The 15,703-nt window shown below is 43.1% G+C and overlaps 1 protein-coding gene across 1 annotated transcript in view; it reads right to left on the reverse strand.

The window, feature by feature from the left end:
- Window positions 1–423: 423 nt before the first annotated feature.
- LOC117999758 (sodium/glucose cotransporter 1-like) overlaps window positions 424–15,703 on the reverse strand; it is a 60,357-nt gene continuing 45,077 nt past the window's right edge. Inside the window, 5 exon segments of the mRNA XM_034989096.1 lie at window positions 424–590; window positions 2,110–2,209; window positions 4,490–4,705; window positions 7,544–7,712; window positions 15,528–15,675. Of these exon segments, the coding sequence (XP_034844987.1) occupies window positions 424–590; window positions 2,110–2,209; window positions 4,490–4,705; window positions 7,544–7,712; window positions 15,528–15,675 (800 nt within the window).

Genomic DNA, 15,703 nt, shown 5'->3' on the forward strand with positions numbered 1-15,703 from the left:
ACTGGCAGAGCCTTCAACTGGGTGCAGATCCTGGAGTGACCACCCTTCTCTTAGGCACATGGCCGAACACAGCTGGATATGTCTAGAGCGAGTGACTGCTCCTCTGAATCTGCCTCCCCAGTCACTACTCTCCAGAGGATGGAAGAAATCCCCTGATTTCTGGAATCAGACACTGCTGTCCTCGGCAAGCTCTCAGGGAATGTCTCCCTCAGGCAGGTATCAGTCTAGCAGCCTGGCCCAAAATAAGGCACTCTGGGCACTTGAATGGGAAATCACTGATGTTTTCCAGGAGCCAAAGGAGGGAAGTCTGGGAATTATAGGAATGTTTCCATTCAAATTAGTGAAAACGCCTTCTGTGGCTTAAATGTTGCTCCGGGTCCGTCGGTACAGCTCCTGTGGGCCGCTCCTTGGGCCCGCTCAGGCTCAGGTCAGCACCACGGCCAGCTCCGGCACACCAAAGTAGGTCCCGCGCAGCCTGGGAAGTTTCCTCCTTGACAAGATGAGCGAGTTTCGGTCCGAGAGCGGGCATCCCAGCAGTGCTTGCTGTGACGTGTTCTCTGTCTCATTCTGTTGGGCAGCCTCCATGCCAGCTGTGTCCCAAGGCTGAGGCGGCCCCAGCGATAACGGAACCCATCAGCCAGGGACAGAGAAGCCTCTGTTACAAGGGGTGTGTGTGTGTGTGTGGCTGCAGCCAGAGGACCCCAAAGCCAGGGACACAGATCTCTGCTGCCAGTGCTGAGAAGTCCTGCGTGTCACACTCTGAACACCCATGTTATATCATCATGCAGCTGCCAGACCCAAAGAGGCTGCTGTATGTAAAAGGCAACTGATGATTTGATGACAGCCCACTGGCTGTATGATGGGGGGTGGGATGGCTGTTGGCCAAGAGCACACATTTTAGAGTTAAGACTTGCCTGTGTTCAAGTCCCAGCTCCACCACTACCTGGTTATCTGTGGAGCCTGGGGCAAGTTAGTTAACTGTTCAGTGCGTCAATTTTCCCATCTCTAAATGGGGATGTTAATTGTAACTATCACACGGGGGTATAATTTTGACACTGCCTGGCACATCCCAGGTGGGCAGTAAATATTAGCCACTGTCATTATCTTCGTCGTCATCATCCCCCCACGACTGTGGAGGGAAAAGAGGAACTGGGAGGTGCACCCAGAACAAGCCCCTGGCACACTGTGGGCCCCCCATGGGCTCGTTTCCCCCACTCAGAGAAGAGAAATTCCCAGGGAGCCCTGCACCTGCCAGGGGTGTGGGGCTGCCATGCTTGGGAGAGGCTACTCCCCTGCTCTGCACCTGCCCAAGGCCTCCTCTGCAGATGTCAGGAGGGAGCCCAGGGCCTCCTTGGGCTCTAAACTTCCCTAGCAGGGGTGGAGGGCGTCCCTGGATTGTTGCCTCCTCCCCTAAACTCACAGCCTCCCCAGGCACTCTCTGCCTGAGACTCAGGACTAATCTCATTAGGCCTTTATCCCTGTTTGCGTCAGGGCTGCAAGAAGCTCAGGTCACCCTCCCCTCACCCCCGTGGCCCCAACACTCCCTTTCTGACCCCATCTGCCATAAACCTTCCTCTAGGCCTTCTGAAGCCCCTCCCAGGAACATTCTCCCTCTGCTTGCTGGGACTGAAATCTTACTGTCCTCAGACTTCTTTCCTCGGAGCCCTCTCTCCCTCTCCTCCCCCAGACTGCTCTTGTTGAGGTACAGCATCATCTCTGTGTGGCTAATCCAGTGGCCAGTCCTAAGGCCTCATCTTTCTTTGCCCATCAGTGTTTGTCTTCCCTCTGCTGGGTCCTCCTCATCTCCTGGAGTGCCTTTTACTTTGTGCCTGTTCCCAAGCCCCAAGCCAGACCCCTTGTCTCCTCCCTCTACCCTGCCCCTCTAAGGGTGTCTCACTGCATCTGCTGCTTCTCCCCAGCCCAGAAGGCTGCACACAGATATCCAGAGACCTCTCAACCTCACAGGCACCCCAGAGGGGGCCTCTGCCTGGAAGAGCATTTCTGGGAGGGGAGACTGTGGGGCAGGGGTGCCAGGGAGGCAGCACAGGCCACACACACCTAGAACACTCTAAACAGGATCCCCTGCAGGGTTTGGATCTTCCTTCTCACCTGGCTGTTCTTGGTTCATGTGTTTCTTCACTTGTATTTCCTCATCCAGATCTACCCTTTCCTGTTGGCTGTCTCGTAAACTCCAACAGAGCCGGTGGAGCTGTGGCAAGAGCAGGGGCACATCACCACCCAGGGCCCTGTCACACAGACCGGACCCAGCCACGGCCAGCAGCTGGGCACCAGGGTCTCCAAGGACTGAGACCAGTCCTGGTGGTTCAATTTCAACAAGAGACAGAAGGAACGTGGGGTGGGAAAAGCATGGCACTTGGGGACCCTGGATTTCAGTTCTGGCTCTGGTACCATGTGCTTGTGTGGCTTTGGCACAGGGTGATGCAACTTGCCTGGGCCTCAGTGTCCTTCAGCGTATAGTAAGGGGTGGGAGGCAATGTGCTCAGGGCTCCTTCCAGTCCTGAGTGTCCAGGAACCGTGCCCTTCAGGGTGGGAGTGGCTGCCCATCCCCCCTGGTCTGCTTCTTCTGGTGGAGGAGGAGGTCCTCTGACCAGATGAGTGGACCGGACAGACTGGGGAGCCACTTTCCTTCCAGAATCCCCTCCTAGCTGTCAGAGTTGAGCACTAACCCAGGCCAGAAGAGGCTTTACCTGGTTTACCCGGCCCCCCACTGAGCTGAGTTGCTCAAACTCAGCAAGGCATTTGCAGATGCAGTAGGGAGCTCCCTTCCATTCTGCTCTGTAATTTTGTTCCCGTTCTGAAAACACATATGGAAACTTTGGGAAGTAACAAAATCCAGCCAATTGTTGTTGCTTGTTTCTTAAGGGTCAACAAGTGAACATTTCCACCAAACCTATCCTGGAATAGATTTTGATCCATTATACTAGCCTCATTATATTTGAATCCCAGCACCCTCACCCCCAACATATGTCTGGGATGTGAATGGGCTGGGCTGGCCCCTCCCCAGCCAGCCCACTTCAAGACCTGCTGGAGCCCCACCTCTCAGACTAAAATGTCAGAACTAAAATTCTGTTGTGCTAATGACAGAGCCTTTAATTGCTTCCTGATGATGCCATATGTATGCATTTGCCTTCCCAACGACACTATCAGTCCCTATGGAAGAGGTGCTGGGTGCGCTGGAAGAGCCTGGCTTAGTGTGCTGTCCCTGCTGTTCTGCCTCCTCTGGTAGGTGGTGAGCAGAGGGCCTGGCCTGCCAACACCGATCCAGAAGCTCCAATTTTCCTGTTCATCTCTCCCTCCCCTACTGGCAGCTGCTGTGTGTTCTTCAGAGCGCCTGGCATACTGGGAGGCAGGTGGGAAACACTCAACAAGTACTTGGCTGCCTGAGAAGTGGGCACAACCAAAAAATTGAGAGGAAGAGAACAGCAGAAAAAGAACGAAGACAAGCTAAACAATTAAGACCCCAAGCAACAGGAAATCAAGTTCACCACCCACCGCCAGTTTCTCAAGGTGCTGGGAGCAGGGAAGTCTCCCTGCTGTCACTGATGCAGTGGGCGTGCACATCCCAGACAATCCTGGCTGTCCTCCCCATGTGCTCCGTCCCTTTTCCAACTGGGCTCTGTGCACAGGAGAGGAATGAATCAAACAGCAACTATGGAGCAGGAAGCGTCGCCAGAGGGAAAGCCCAAGGTTGAGGGGGGGTACCTGGAGGCAGTCTTCCAAGTTTATGGCTTTTACCTAGACCCCAGGAAAAGCTGCAAGATAGGCATGTAGGTCTCACAGACCCATCTCCCTTCTGAGCTTGCCCCTAAACTTCGGACGCTATGGGGCTTTCTGGCTTGGCCAAGTCCCTGTAGTGCAAAGCCTGCTGGCCATGCTGATGGAGGTGATGTAGTGGAGCCAGGTTGGGGCCCAGGCCTGCCACTTGGTATCTTGGACAAGTGACTTAATTTCTCTGAGCCCAGACTTCCTATATTCCAACTGGGGTGACTGATCCCTGCGTCCTGGGAGGTGGGAATGGCCGCGCCAGGAGAAGGCTGAGAGTCACCCAGCCCTGAGCCGGCCACAGCTGCCAATATTCCTGTCCCCTCCCCCTCCTGCTGACTTAATTCCCTGAGGGTAGGTGGCAGCTGGGACTGCCCTGATTACATTAATTCATACTGAGGTTAGGGAACTTAACACTTCTAAGGAAAATTTGCATTTTAAAAGCCAAACTTCTCATTCTAAGTGAATACCCAAATGGTGGATTGTTGAAAAGCTTTTCAGTTTAGTTTTGTTTTTGAGGCAGGGCCCTTCCTCTGTTATTTGCCTATTTCTGACCCATCCCCCACTCTCAGCCCCCAGCCCTCCCACTTTCAAAAAGAATGCAGGAATTCAATCACTCTCTCTAAAACAAGCGGAGCCAAGTTACTGCTCCCCGGGATGCTAGGACTGAAGGTTGGTTCCAGAACACCCTCAGGGCAGCACTTACATGTTTATCCGGAATTGGGTCTGTGAATAGGGAGATCCCCAGGATGGTGAAAAGACTGATTATGAAGAGAATTACCCCAAAGTAGAGGTAGTGCATGCTGCAGATGATCAGGGGGCACTTGCTGTTTGCCTCACAGCTCCAGGGTCCATAGGCAAACTCGGACAACATTCAAGAGAAGCCAATCAGAAGTCCTCCAGTCAGCCCCCAGAAGGCACCCTGCCAAAGGAGGAGCCCCAAGGGAGTCACCTGGAGGGAGATGGGCGGTGAGACAAACCTTCAGCCTCACCTCCCCACTAGTTGAGTTCTGAAGTTAAACTCGTCACAACAAAGGCTTTAAATACCTTGTGGGAGGAAGCAGAATGTAAGCACCAGTGAGGAGGCCATACCTTCTTGTGCTGAACAAAGACCTGAGACACCTGCACTCTCTCTTAGGTCAATCAGAGAACTTAAGAAACATTAGAAACACTTTTATGTAAGATAATAAATAGGTATCTCAAATGTCATATGTCCAAAAGGACCCCAGTCTTCTCCATGGCTGTGGGTGACACCTCTATCTCCCTGATTGCTCAGGTTGAAACCCCAGGAGTCATCCCTCCCCTCCTTCCTTCCATCTTGCCCTTCCACCAACCCATCAGCAAATCCTGTTGGCTCTGCCTCCAATGTGTGTCAGCATCCCACTACCCTATGGCTACCACCCTAATCCTGAACCGCCATCTTCTCTCACATAGGTAGCCTTCCTACCTGGCCTCCTGCTTGCCCACTGTCTCCACAGAAGCCAGAGTGAGCTCTTCAAAGCATGCATTAGAGAATGCCATGCCTCTGCCTAAACTCTCCAATGGCTTCTCATGGCCCACCATCAGAGTCAAATCTCAATCCTGCCCTTCAGTTGACCTCATCTGGCTCTGCCACTCTCCCCTTGGTCATTCCACTTTAGCCTGTGTGCAACCTTCCTCCTGCATGTTGAATCTGCCCATTTTTCTCTTGGCTCAGGCCTTTGTGCTTGCCCTTCTCTCTGCTTGGGTCTCTGCCTAGATTTGGTACTTCTGGATCATCCTGCAGGGTTCAGATTCAAGGTCATTTTCTTAGAATTCTTCTACTACCTTGGCTAAGGTCCTTGTATATGCCCTGCCCCCAGAACCTGCCTTGACACCCTCCACAACCCTTTTTTACCTTTTAAACAGCACTGCATCACTATCAGAAATCTTTATCTGCTTATTGGATATCATCTGTCTCCTCCAACCAGACTGTCCACTCTTAAAGAGTAAGAACTTCACCTTGGCTCTGGAGCTGTGTCTGGAGCCTGACTTAGATGCGGATGGATGTCAGAGGAGACAAAAGATACGGTATATGGGCAAGCATCTTGGAGAAAGACCTGAAACCAAAAGCCATGTGGATGATCCACAGGAACCATTTATTGAAGGAGATGTGCAGAACGGGAAGATTTAGAAACAGATGGGCAGCAGAAGCCAGATGAGCATGCAATCTGAAACAGAGTGGGAGAGAGGGCCTAGAGAAACTCTCTAGGTCAAAGAGGGTACCTGCAATGTCCTTGTAACCTTGGACCAGGGGTAGCAGGGAATCACTGACCAGATCCCCAGGTCTCCTTGGCAGTAGGCTCCAATACCTTAATGTTGGTATCATTGATGGGAAGCAGAGTCTCATGACAGCCTGCCTCTCTTGCCCCTGCCCTTCCCAGCAGAGCAGAGGGAAGCAGCTTTGGCATCTGCAGAGCCCAGCCACCCTCCTCCCACATTCTTGGTGCTAAATTGAGTCTTGGTGACCTGAGCAGAGCAGGCAGCACTAGCAGGTTGGTCTAGAGGACTGGATACTTGAGATGGGCCTATAGGAAGCACCAGCCAGGTGGAAGAGGAAAAAGATATTCTTGGTAAAATGAACAGCCTATGCAAGTGAAGGGAGGCCAGAGAAGGCACAGGGCAGTAAGGCAATTAACACTGCAAATGGTTAGGAATGGCTGGGGCCCAGGGGCTGTGCATGGGGAGGGCAAGGGCCAAGAGTTAGGCAGGGGACAAATCACACAGCACCTCATACACTGTGCTCAGGAACTTGTACAAGGCCCAGTTACTCAGTGCTGTTAGGGGAAACAAGTTAAGATATGATTCAAATAACAAATGAAAATATTCTGGCAAATTATGCTTTCAAAGTCTTACGGAGAGGGGTACCTGGGTGGCTCAGTTGGTTAAGTGTCCAACTCTTGATTTCGGCTCAGGTCATGATCTTAGGATTGTGAGACTGAACCCCATGTAGGGCACTGCACTGAGTATGGAGCCTGCTTAAGATTCTCTCTCTCCCTCTCTCTGTGCCCCCCTCCCCATACACCTCCCTCTCTCTAAAAAAAAAGTCTTATGGATAAAATGATTGAATCATTAATTGGGATCTTTAGTTTGTTTTTAAAAAATATTTATTTATTCATTTATTTATTTATTTGAGAGACATACAGAGTGGAAAGCACAAATGGGGTGGGAGGGGCAGAGGGAGAGAGAGAATCTCAAGCAGATTCCCCGCTGAGCAGGGAGCCCAACACGGGGCTCCATCCCAGGAAACCGAGATCATGACCCAAGCCAAAGGCAGACGCTTAACTGACTGAGCCACCCGGGTGCTCTGGGATCTTTAGTTTTAAGTGTGGTTGGAGAGATGGTCTTCACTGCAGGAAAGGTAAAAGGAATTCATGACTGTACATCTCCCTGTGAGTATGAAATCTCTGAGTATGACACATCCATGTACAGAGGCAACAGAATAATATTTTCTTACACCCAGATATGTGTGAGGGAAGAGCATGCACACTGCATCATCTATGGCATAGTTGAGTGGATTACATTTCAAAGGGAGGAAAACAAATCAGAGCTTGCCTTTTCCCTGCATGCATGAGGGAGCTCAGACCAAATCTGCCCAGGAGGGGCAGAAAGCAAATGATACAATGGTGTGAACTCTTGAAGCACAAGAGACCCTTCTAGGGCAGCTCTTGCAAAGACAACTATGATGTGAAGGCAAGCCCTCACACTGTGTCATGCAGTGGGCATGCCAACACCTACTTACCTGTTCAGTGACTTTCTTGCAAAATACGGCAAGCCCGAAGATGGCAGCAATGGGTGGGGTCAGGTAACTCATAACTGCATATGTGTATTCAAACAGTTGCTCACTGTATTCTGTTTGTATAAAAGGGACCCAGATGATGATGACAGCAAGTAATATTATAACAAAAAACCTGTAAATTAAACCAATAGTCAATAGAAATTTGATGAGCTCCCCCCCGCCAATAAAATATTACAAGCCATGCTATTAGTTCAATTATTCCTTAGGTTAAATTCAGATACCCATTCATAAGTGGGACAGAGGAGACAGCCACATAGGGCTGCAGATAAAAATCCTTTAACTTCTGAATAAATAAAACCAAGTGTCCATTTGCATGTTACTGGATCATGGATCGATTTTCACATTTGGAGGGTGTGTTTGGGCAGTCATGCTTAAAATTACATGGAAAAATTAATTTCTTGAGGGTAACACATTTTAAGAAATTCTAGACCGATTAGTACAGTGCATGATTTTGAAGATTTCAACAAGTTCAGAAACTTATTTAAATTTTGCTGAAAATTTTACAAAACTAAGTAGAGGCTCCAAATGTTCATTGCTTTTTCTAAGTAAAAGATTTAAAAATATGTGTTCATATATAAAATTACACTGGATCAAATGTCATCCCAAAGATGAATAAATCTTAGTTTTGTGTCAACAGGGCTTAAAAATTATTATTTAGAGTGAATGACTCTAAGCTATAAAGGACTAATTCCTTGATAGTCAAAGAAGAGAGAGGATGTGAATTCCCACCTTAGTAATGATGGGATATTTTGCCAGGGACTAACCCTCCTACAGATAACAGTGATAAATTGAGGGCCAAATATAAAGCAACAACACTGAAGGGAGCCAAAAGCAGGCAGAAATAGGAGAGGTTTTAATCCCTGAAAAGAATAAAATCATACTGGGTGCTATCTACATTACCTGGCTTTTCTTCTGAGGGCCCTCCCTAGTCTGCATGATATGGGTGACTAGAAGTTAGGCAGAGAGCCTCATTCTTACTAGGCTGGGGTGTCAGAAGATGGAGGTTGAATATTCAGAGTGGTTGAAAATGTTGGGGGAAAAATTCTAGAAAGGAGGGAGCCACAGAGCAAGGAGATCCAATCTGTATATGAACTTCCCTTATGCCCTTGGCTGATCCCTGAACTATGCATGTGTGGGAAAATCTCCAAATAATCTACCAACTAGCAACTGTTGGAAGGTAGAAAAAGTTGAGCAAAGACTTCAGTGGCTGCCTACAGTGGGAGAGAAAGAAATTGGGAGTTTGAATCTCATTGAGTTTAAAAAAAAAAAAAGAAAGAAGAGGACAGAAGAGAGAATGAAAGAGCATCTTTAACGGGGTAGGAAAAAATACTGTCAACCCAGAATTCTATACCCAGCAAAAATATCCTTCAAAAAAATAAAGGCAAAATAAAAACATTTTCCAATAACCAAAAACGGAGAGAATCTGTCACCAGCAGAGCTGCATTATAAGACATGCTGAAGAAAATTCTTCAGAGTGAGGGGAAATGACACATATTGGAAACTCGAACCTAAAAATTGGAATGATGAGCACCAAAAAATAAAATATATGGGTAAATATAAAATGCTACATATATATATAAATTTATTTTAAAGGCAATTGACTTCTGGGGTGCCTGGGTGGCTTGGTCATTAAGTGTCTGCCTTTAGCTCAGGTCATGATCCCAGGGTCCTGGGATCGAGCCCTACATTGGGCTCCCTGCTCTGCGGGAAGCCTGCTTCTCCCTCTCCCACTCCCCCTGCTTGTGTTCCCTCTCTCACTGTGTCTCTCCCTGTCAAATAAATAAAATCTTAAAAAAAATAAAATAAAGGCAATTGACTTCTTACAGCAAAAATTATATTGCTATCACTGTATTATGGGGTTTATTCGCACATAGGTATAAAATAGATGATAGCCATAACACAAAAGATGGAAGGGGAAAATAATACTGTTCTAAGGTATTCATGTTTTAGATAAAATGATACAGTATTAACTCTAAGGAGACAAAGATAGGTTAATCATGCCTATTATAATGCCTAGAGCAACCAAAAGAAATTAAAATGGAATATTAAAAACTATTTCCAATCATATTGATGATTTGTCTATAAAGTCTTTTATGATAATTTTATTTCTATCCTCATGCCATTTGTCTCCTTTTTGTACCTTTTTGTGCAGAATAGCACCTCCAGCACAATGTTGAATAAAAGCACTTATAGTGGACATATGTGTCTAGTTCCCAATCTCAGGGGAAAATGTAAACATTAAGTATGACACATGCTATAAGTTTTTAAATATGTATATATATTTAAAAGCCAGTGTAAAGAAATTCTTTTAAATTTTCTAAGATTTAAAAAATAAATAGGTATTAAACATTCTAAATTCTAAATTCATCTATTGCACAACTATATGATTTTCTCCTGTTTTCAGTTAATGTGGTCAAGTACATTGATGACTTTTGAATAAAAAAAATCTATTCTTGCATTCCTGGAATAAGCCCCAGATGGTCAAGGTGTATTTTTCTTTTTATATGTTGCTGGACCTGCTAATATTTTGTTTAAAATTTCTGCATCTATGTTTCTATTGGCATGGTATGTATTTTACCATGATTTCTTTATGCTTTCCTCAATCTTATTTTAAAGATGTCTCTCTTCAATGAAGTTTCAGGATACAAAATCAACATACAGTAGTGAAAGAAATCAGTAGTGTTTCTATACACTAACAGTAAGTTACCTGAAAAAGAAATAAAGAAAATAATCCCATTTACAATAGCATCAAAAACAATAAAATACTTAGGAATAAATTTAAGGAAGAAGGTGAAAGATTTCTACACAGAAAACTGTAAGCCATTGATGAAAGAAATTGAAAAAGACACAAATAAACAGAAGGATATCTTGTGTTCATGGACTAGACAAATCAATATTGTGGAAATGTCTATACTACCCAAAGCCATTTATGGATTCAATGCACTCCTTATCAAGATTCCAATGGCATTTTTTACAGACTTAGAAAAAATAATCCTAGGGCACCTGGGTGGCTCAGTTGGTTAAGCAACTGCCTTCAGCTCAGGTCATGATCCCAGAGTCCTGGGATCGAGTCCCACATCAGGCTCCCAGCTCAGTGGGGAGCCTGCTTCTCCCTCTGACCCTCTCCCCTCTCATGCTGTTTCTCTCTCTCAAATAAATAAATAAATAAATAAATAAATAAATAAATAAATAAATCTAAAAAAAAAATCCTAAAATTTGTTTGGAATGACAAAAGACCCTAAGTAGCCAAAGCAATCCTCAGAAAGAAGAACAAAGCTGGAGGTATCACACTTTTTGATTTCAAACTCTATCACAAAGCTATAGTAATCAAAACAGTTTGGCACTGGCATAAAAACAGATACATAAACCAAAAGAACAGAATTTAAAGCCCAGAAATAAACCTATGCATATATGGTTAACTAATGTCAGACAAAGGAGCCAAGAATACTCAATGAAGAAAAGACAGTCTCTTCAATAAACGGTCCTGGGAAAATAGGATATTCACATGCAAAAGAATGAAACTAGACTCCTATCTTACACCACTCACAAAAATTAACTCAAAATGGATTAAAGACTTAAATACGAGACCTGAAACCATAAAACTCTTAGAAGAAAACATAGGGGATAAGCTCTTTGATGTGGGTCTTGGCAATGGGTTTTTGGATATGTCTCCAAAGTCTCAAGCAACAAAAGCAAAAATAAACAAGTGGGACTACATCAAACTAAAAAGCTTCTGTGCAACAAAAGAAACAACAAAATCAAAAGGCAACCACAGAATGGGAGAAACATTTGCAAACCATACATCTGATAAGGGGTTTATATCCAAAATATATAAGGAACTAATACACAACTTAAGAGCAAAACAAAACAAAATACCAAATAATCCAATTAAAAACTGGGCAAAGATCTGAATAGACATTTTTCCACAGAAGTTATTCAAATGGCCCATAGGTACATGAAACAGTGCTCAACCTCACTAATCGTCAGGGAAATGCAAATCAATACCACAGGGGGCTATCATCTCATACTTGATAGCTATTACCAAAAAGGCAAGAGATAACAAATATTGAGTACTGATGAGAATGTAGAGGAACAGGATATACTGTTGGTGGGAATGTAAATTGTTGCAGTCATTCTGCCAAACAGTATGGAGGTTCCTCAAAAAATTACAAATAGAATTACCATATAATATAGCAATACTGCCTTTGGGTATATATGCAAAGGAAACAGAATCACTGGTATGAAAAGATATTTGTACCCCCAGGCTCACTGCAGCATTATTTACAATAGCCAAACCATGGAAACAATCTAAGTGTCCACTGGCGGATGTCTGGATAAATAAACTGTGATATGTATATACAGTGGAATATTATTCAACCACAAAAAAGAAAGAAACATGGATGGACCTTGAGGGCATTATGCTAAGTAAAATCAATCAGACAGAGGAAGACAAATACTGTATGATCTCAATTATATGTGGAATAAAAAAAAAAAAACTCCTAGAAACAGACAGCAGATTGGACACTGCAGAGGCAGAGAGGATATGGATAAAGGAGGTTAAAAAGTTCAAGCTTCCAATTTTAAGAAAAATAACTTCTGGGGATGTAATGTACAGAATGGTGATTATAGTTAGCAACACTATATTGTATATTTGGAAGTTGCTAAGACGGTGGATTTAAAAAATTCTCATCACCAGAAAAAAGTTTGTAACTATGTGTGGTGATGCATATTAACTAAACGTATTGTGGTGATCATTTCACAATCTATGTATATACCAAAGTATGTTATACAGCTTAAACTTAATACAATATTATATGTCAATTATATCTCAATAAAACTGGAGAAAAGGTGTCTCTTCTAAGCAGGATATAGTTTTGTTTTTTTTTTTAATAGTCTGATAATCTCAACATTTTAACTCAGGTGTTTAGTCTACTTACTTTTCATGAAATTACTGATATAATCGGGTTTATATATGCCATCCTCTTATTTGTTTTTTTTATTTGACCTACCTTTTATGTTCTTTTATTCTTTTAATCCTTTTGATTTCTTGAGGGCTAATCAAATATTTTATGAGTTATTTCATATTTTTCTTTAAACAAGTTGTCAGTTAAACATTTTTGAACTATTCTTTTATTGCTCAGTCTAGAGATTAGATTACATGCACCCTTGTTATATCATAGTCTGGTACAAGTTTTATTTTTTACCACATCCCAAATAATTCTAGAACCTGAGAATATTTAAGTTCCATTTAGCCTCTGCTCATTTTCTCTGCTATTCTTATTACATTTTGCTTCCATATGTTATAAATTCCATAGACATTTTTTTTCCTTTTGATGTTTTCAACAGCTAATATGCATTTATATTTCCCACATATTTACTCTTTCTGGTGTTCTTCATTCTTCTCTGAAGTTCAATTCTTTTATCTGGATTATCTTCCTTCAGCTGGAAGAACTCCCTTTGGTATTTCTTACACTGAAAATCTAATGTAATAAATTCTCACAACTTGTGTTTATCTGAAAATATATTACTTCATTTTCATTTTGGAGAATATTTTTGATGGGTGTTGGATTCTACATTGGCAGGTTTTTTTCCCCCGTAGCACTTGAACGTGTCATTCCATTGTCTTCTGGCTTTTATAGTTTCTGTTGGAAATTCTGCTATCAGTCTCTTCAGTGCTCTCTTGAAGGTAGTGTGATTTATTTTCCTCTCACTGCTCTACAGGTTTTCTCTTTATTTTCAATTTTCAGCAGTTTCACTATAATGTAGTTCAGGTATGGTTTCCTTTTTACTTATCCTACTCATAATTTGTGGAACTTGTTGAATCTCTGAATAACTATCCATCAGTTTTGGAAAATTCTTGGCCATTATCTTTTCAAAATTGCTTCTACCCAAACTGTTCCTCTCTTTCTGTGATTCCAATGTCGTATATATTATTATTCTGATTGCATTCCACATATATCTTCTTTCTGTGTGTGTGGTTCGGTTTTGATATTGTCATTCGATCCAGTGCCAATCCATTAATCATGTCATCTGCTATATCCAATCAGTTGTTAACCCATCCATTGAGTTCTTAGTTTCAGATTATTTACTTTTCAATTCTAGAAAAACCTGTTCATTTTTATAAATTTTAATTATCTGGCAAAATTCTCAAGTTTTTCATCTGTTTTGTACACTTTCCCCTCTATTTTCTTGTATATGTTAGTCATGGTTATTTTATTTATTTTTATTTATTTATTTTTAAAAAATATTTTATTTATTTGAGAGAGAAACAGAGTGAGAGAGAGAGCCCAAGAGGGGGTAGGGTCAGAGGGAGAAGCAGACTCCCTGCTGAGCAGGGAGCCTGACGTGGGACTCAATCCTGGGATTCCGGGATCATCACCTGAGCCAAAGGCAGTCGCTTAACCAACTGAGCCACGCAGGCACCCAGTCATGGTTATTTTAAAGACCTAGTCAGCTAACTTCACCTGTTGATTTTCTTATATATATTATTAGTATAAACATAGTGGTAAGGGAGGGCATTCTTGCCTCTTCCTTTCTAGTTCCTTCATTAGGCATGATATTGGGTTTTAGGGTGATCTAGACATGTTTTATCATATTGAAAGTTATCTATTTTACCAAATACTTTTTCATCATCTGGGAATAGATACACATGATTTTACTTTTGATTATTAATATGGTGAGTTATATTACTACATTTCCTAATATTGAACAATCTTGTATTTCTGGAAGAAAGTCCCAATTGGTAATGTGATACCATTCTTTTAACATTCTTCTGATATATTGTTAGATCTGTGTCTAATATCTTATTTACAATTTTTGCATTGGTATATAAAAGTGAGATTAGTCTTTAGTTGTAATTTTTGGTGCTATTTTTGTTAGGCTTGGCTGCATAAATTTCTTGAGTCTCATAAAATGAATTTAAGTCTTCTTTTTTTCTCCCCATGTTATAACAATTTAAATAAAACTGGTACCTGTTTCTTAAAATTTCTCAGAAAAGTGATTTTTTTTTAAAGATTTTATTTATTTATTTGACAGAGAAAGACACAGTGAGAGAGGGAACACAAACGGGGAGTGGGAGAGGGAGAAGCAGACTCCCTGCCGAGCAGGGAGCCCGATGCGGGACTCGATCTCGGGACTCCAGGATCATGACCTGAGCCGAAGGCAGTTGCTTAACCAACTGAGCCACCCAGGCGCCCCAGAAAAGTGATTTTAAACTATGGAGTGCTAATCACATGTAAAACAAACACAAATGCAGGGGTTAGACAGATTAAATAAATGAACAATATGCACCCTGATGTGAGATAAAAGAAGTATCTCAGATATAATGTAGGCCAAGTTAAATGTGTGTGTGCCAGATGTGGTCTGTGGGCAGCCAATGTGAAACCCTATGGAATAAAGCCAGGAACCATGTTTTATACATATACACCCCCCACTCCATGCTAGCATGGTGCCATGTGGCATCATGGTTAACAGCATGGCCCTGACATGGACACGTTCTCCTACTTATACTATGTGATCTCAGGTAGACCAATTTCCTCCTCTGAGCAACTTCCCCCACATTGGTACAATGAGAATAAGAACAGTGAAACTTACCTTTAAAGGTTGTCATGAGGACTAAATGAGACAATGAGATAATTATGTAAATTTCCCCACAGGACTATTTTGGGGGGTATATTAAAAAATGCTAGCATTTTTTAAATCATTGTGATTATTACTTATTTTTTTCCCAAATGGAAACATGTTTCTTTGTGATTATAAAAACAACACATCTTCATTGCAGAACCGCGGGAAAAAAGTACAACCATACCGTATTTAAACAAGATAATTCTACATACAGTATGATAGCCTAAATTTTTCACATAATCCCTTCTGGTGGGCATTGTTTTCATTGACAGCAGTAACTAGTGCGGTTAGAGGAGTCCTTCACCTTCCTGTTACCATGAGCTCCTTTTCAGTGGCCATAGGCCGAATCTGGTTATAGATGTCCATTGTGAACAGGGCTCTGGCACAGTTGAAAATAGAAGTCAAGGAGGACATGAGAGAGGCCCATAGTGCGGACAGCATCAAGCCTCGTATGTCTGGAAGAGAAGGGACATTTTCTGG

This window comes from Mirounga leonina, unplaced genomic scaffold, assembly GCF_011800145.1.
Source record: "Mirounga leonina isolate KUSES-001 unplaced genomic scaffold, KU_Mleo_1.0 Mir_481, whole genome shotgun sequence".
Classification (NCBI taxonomy): Eukaryota; Metazoa; Chordata; class Mammalia; order Carnivora; family Phocidae; genus Mirounga; species Mirounga leonina.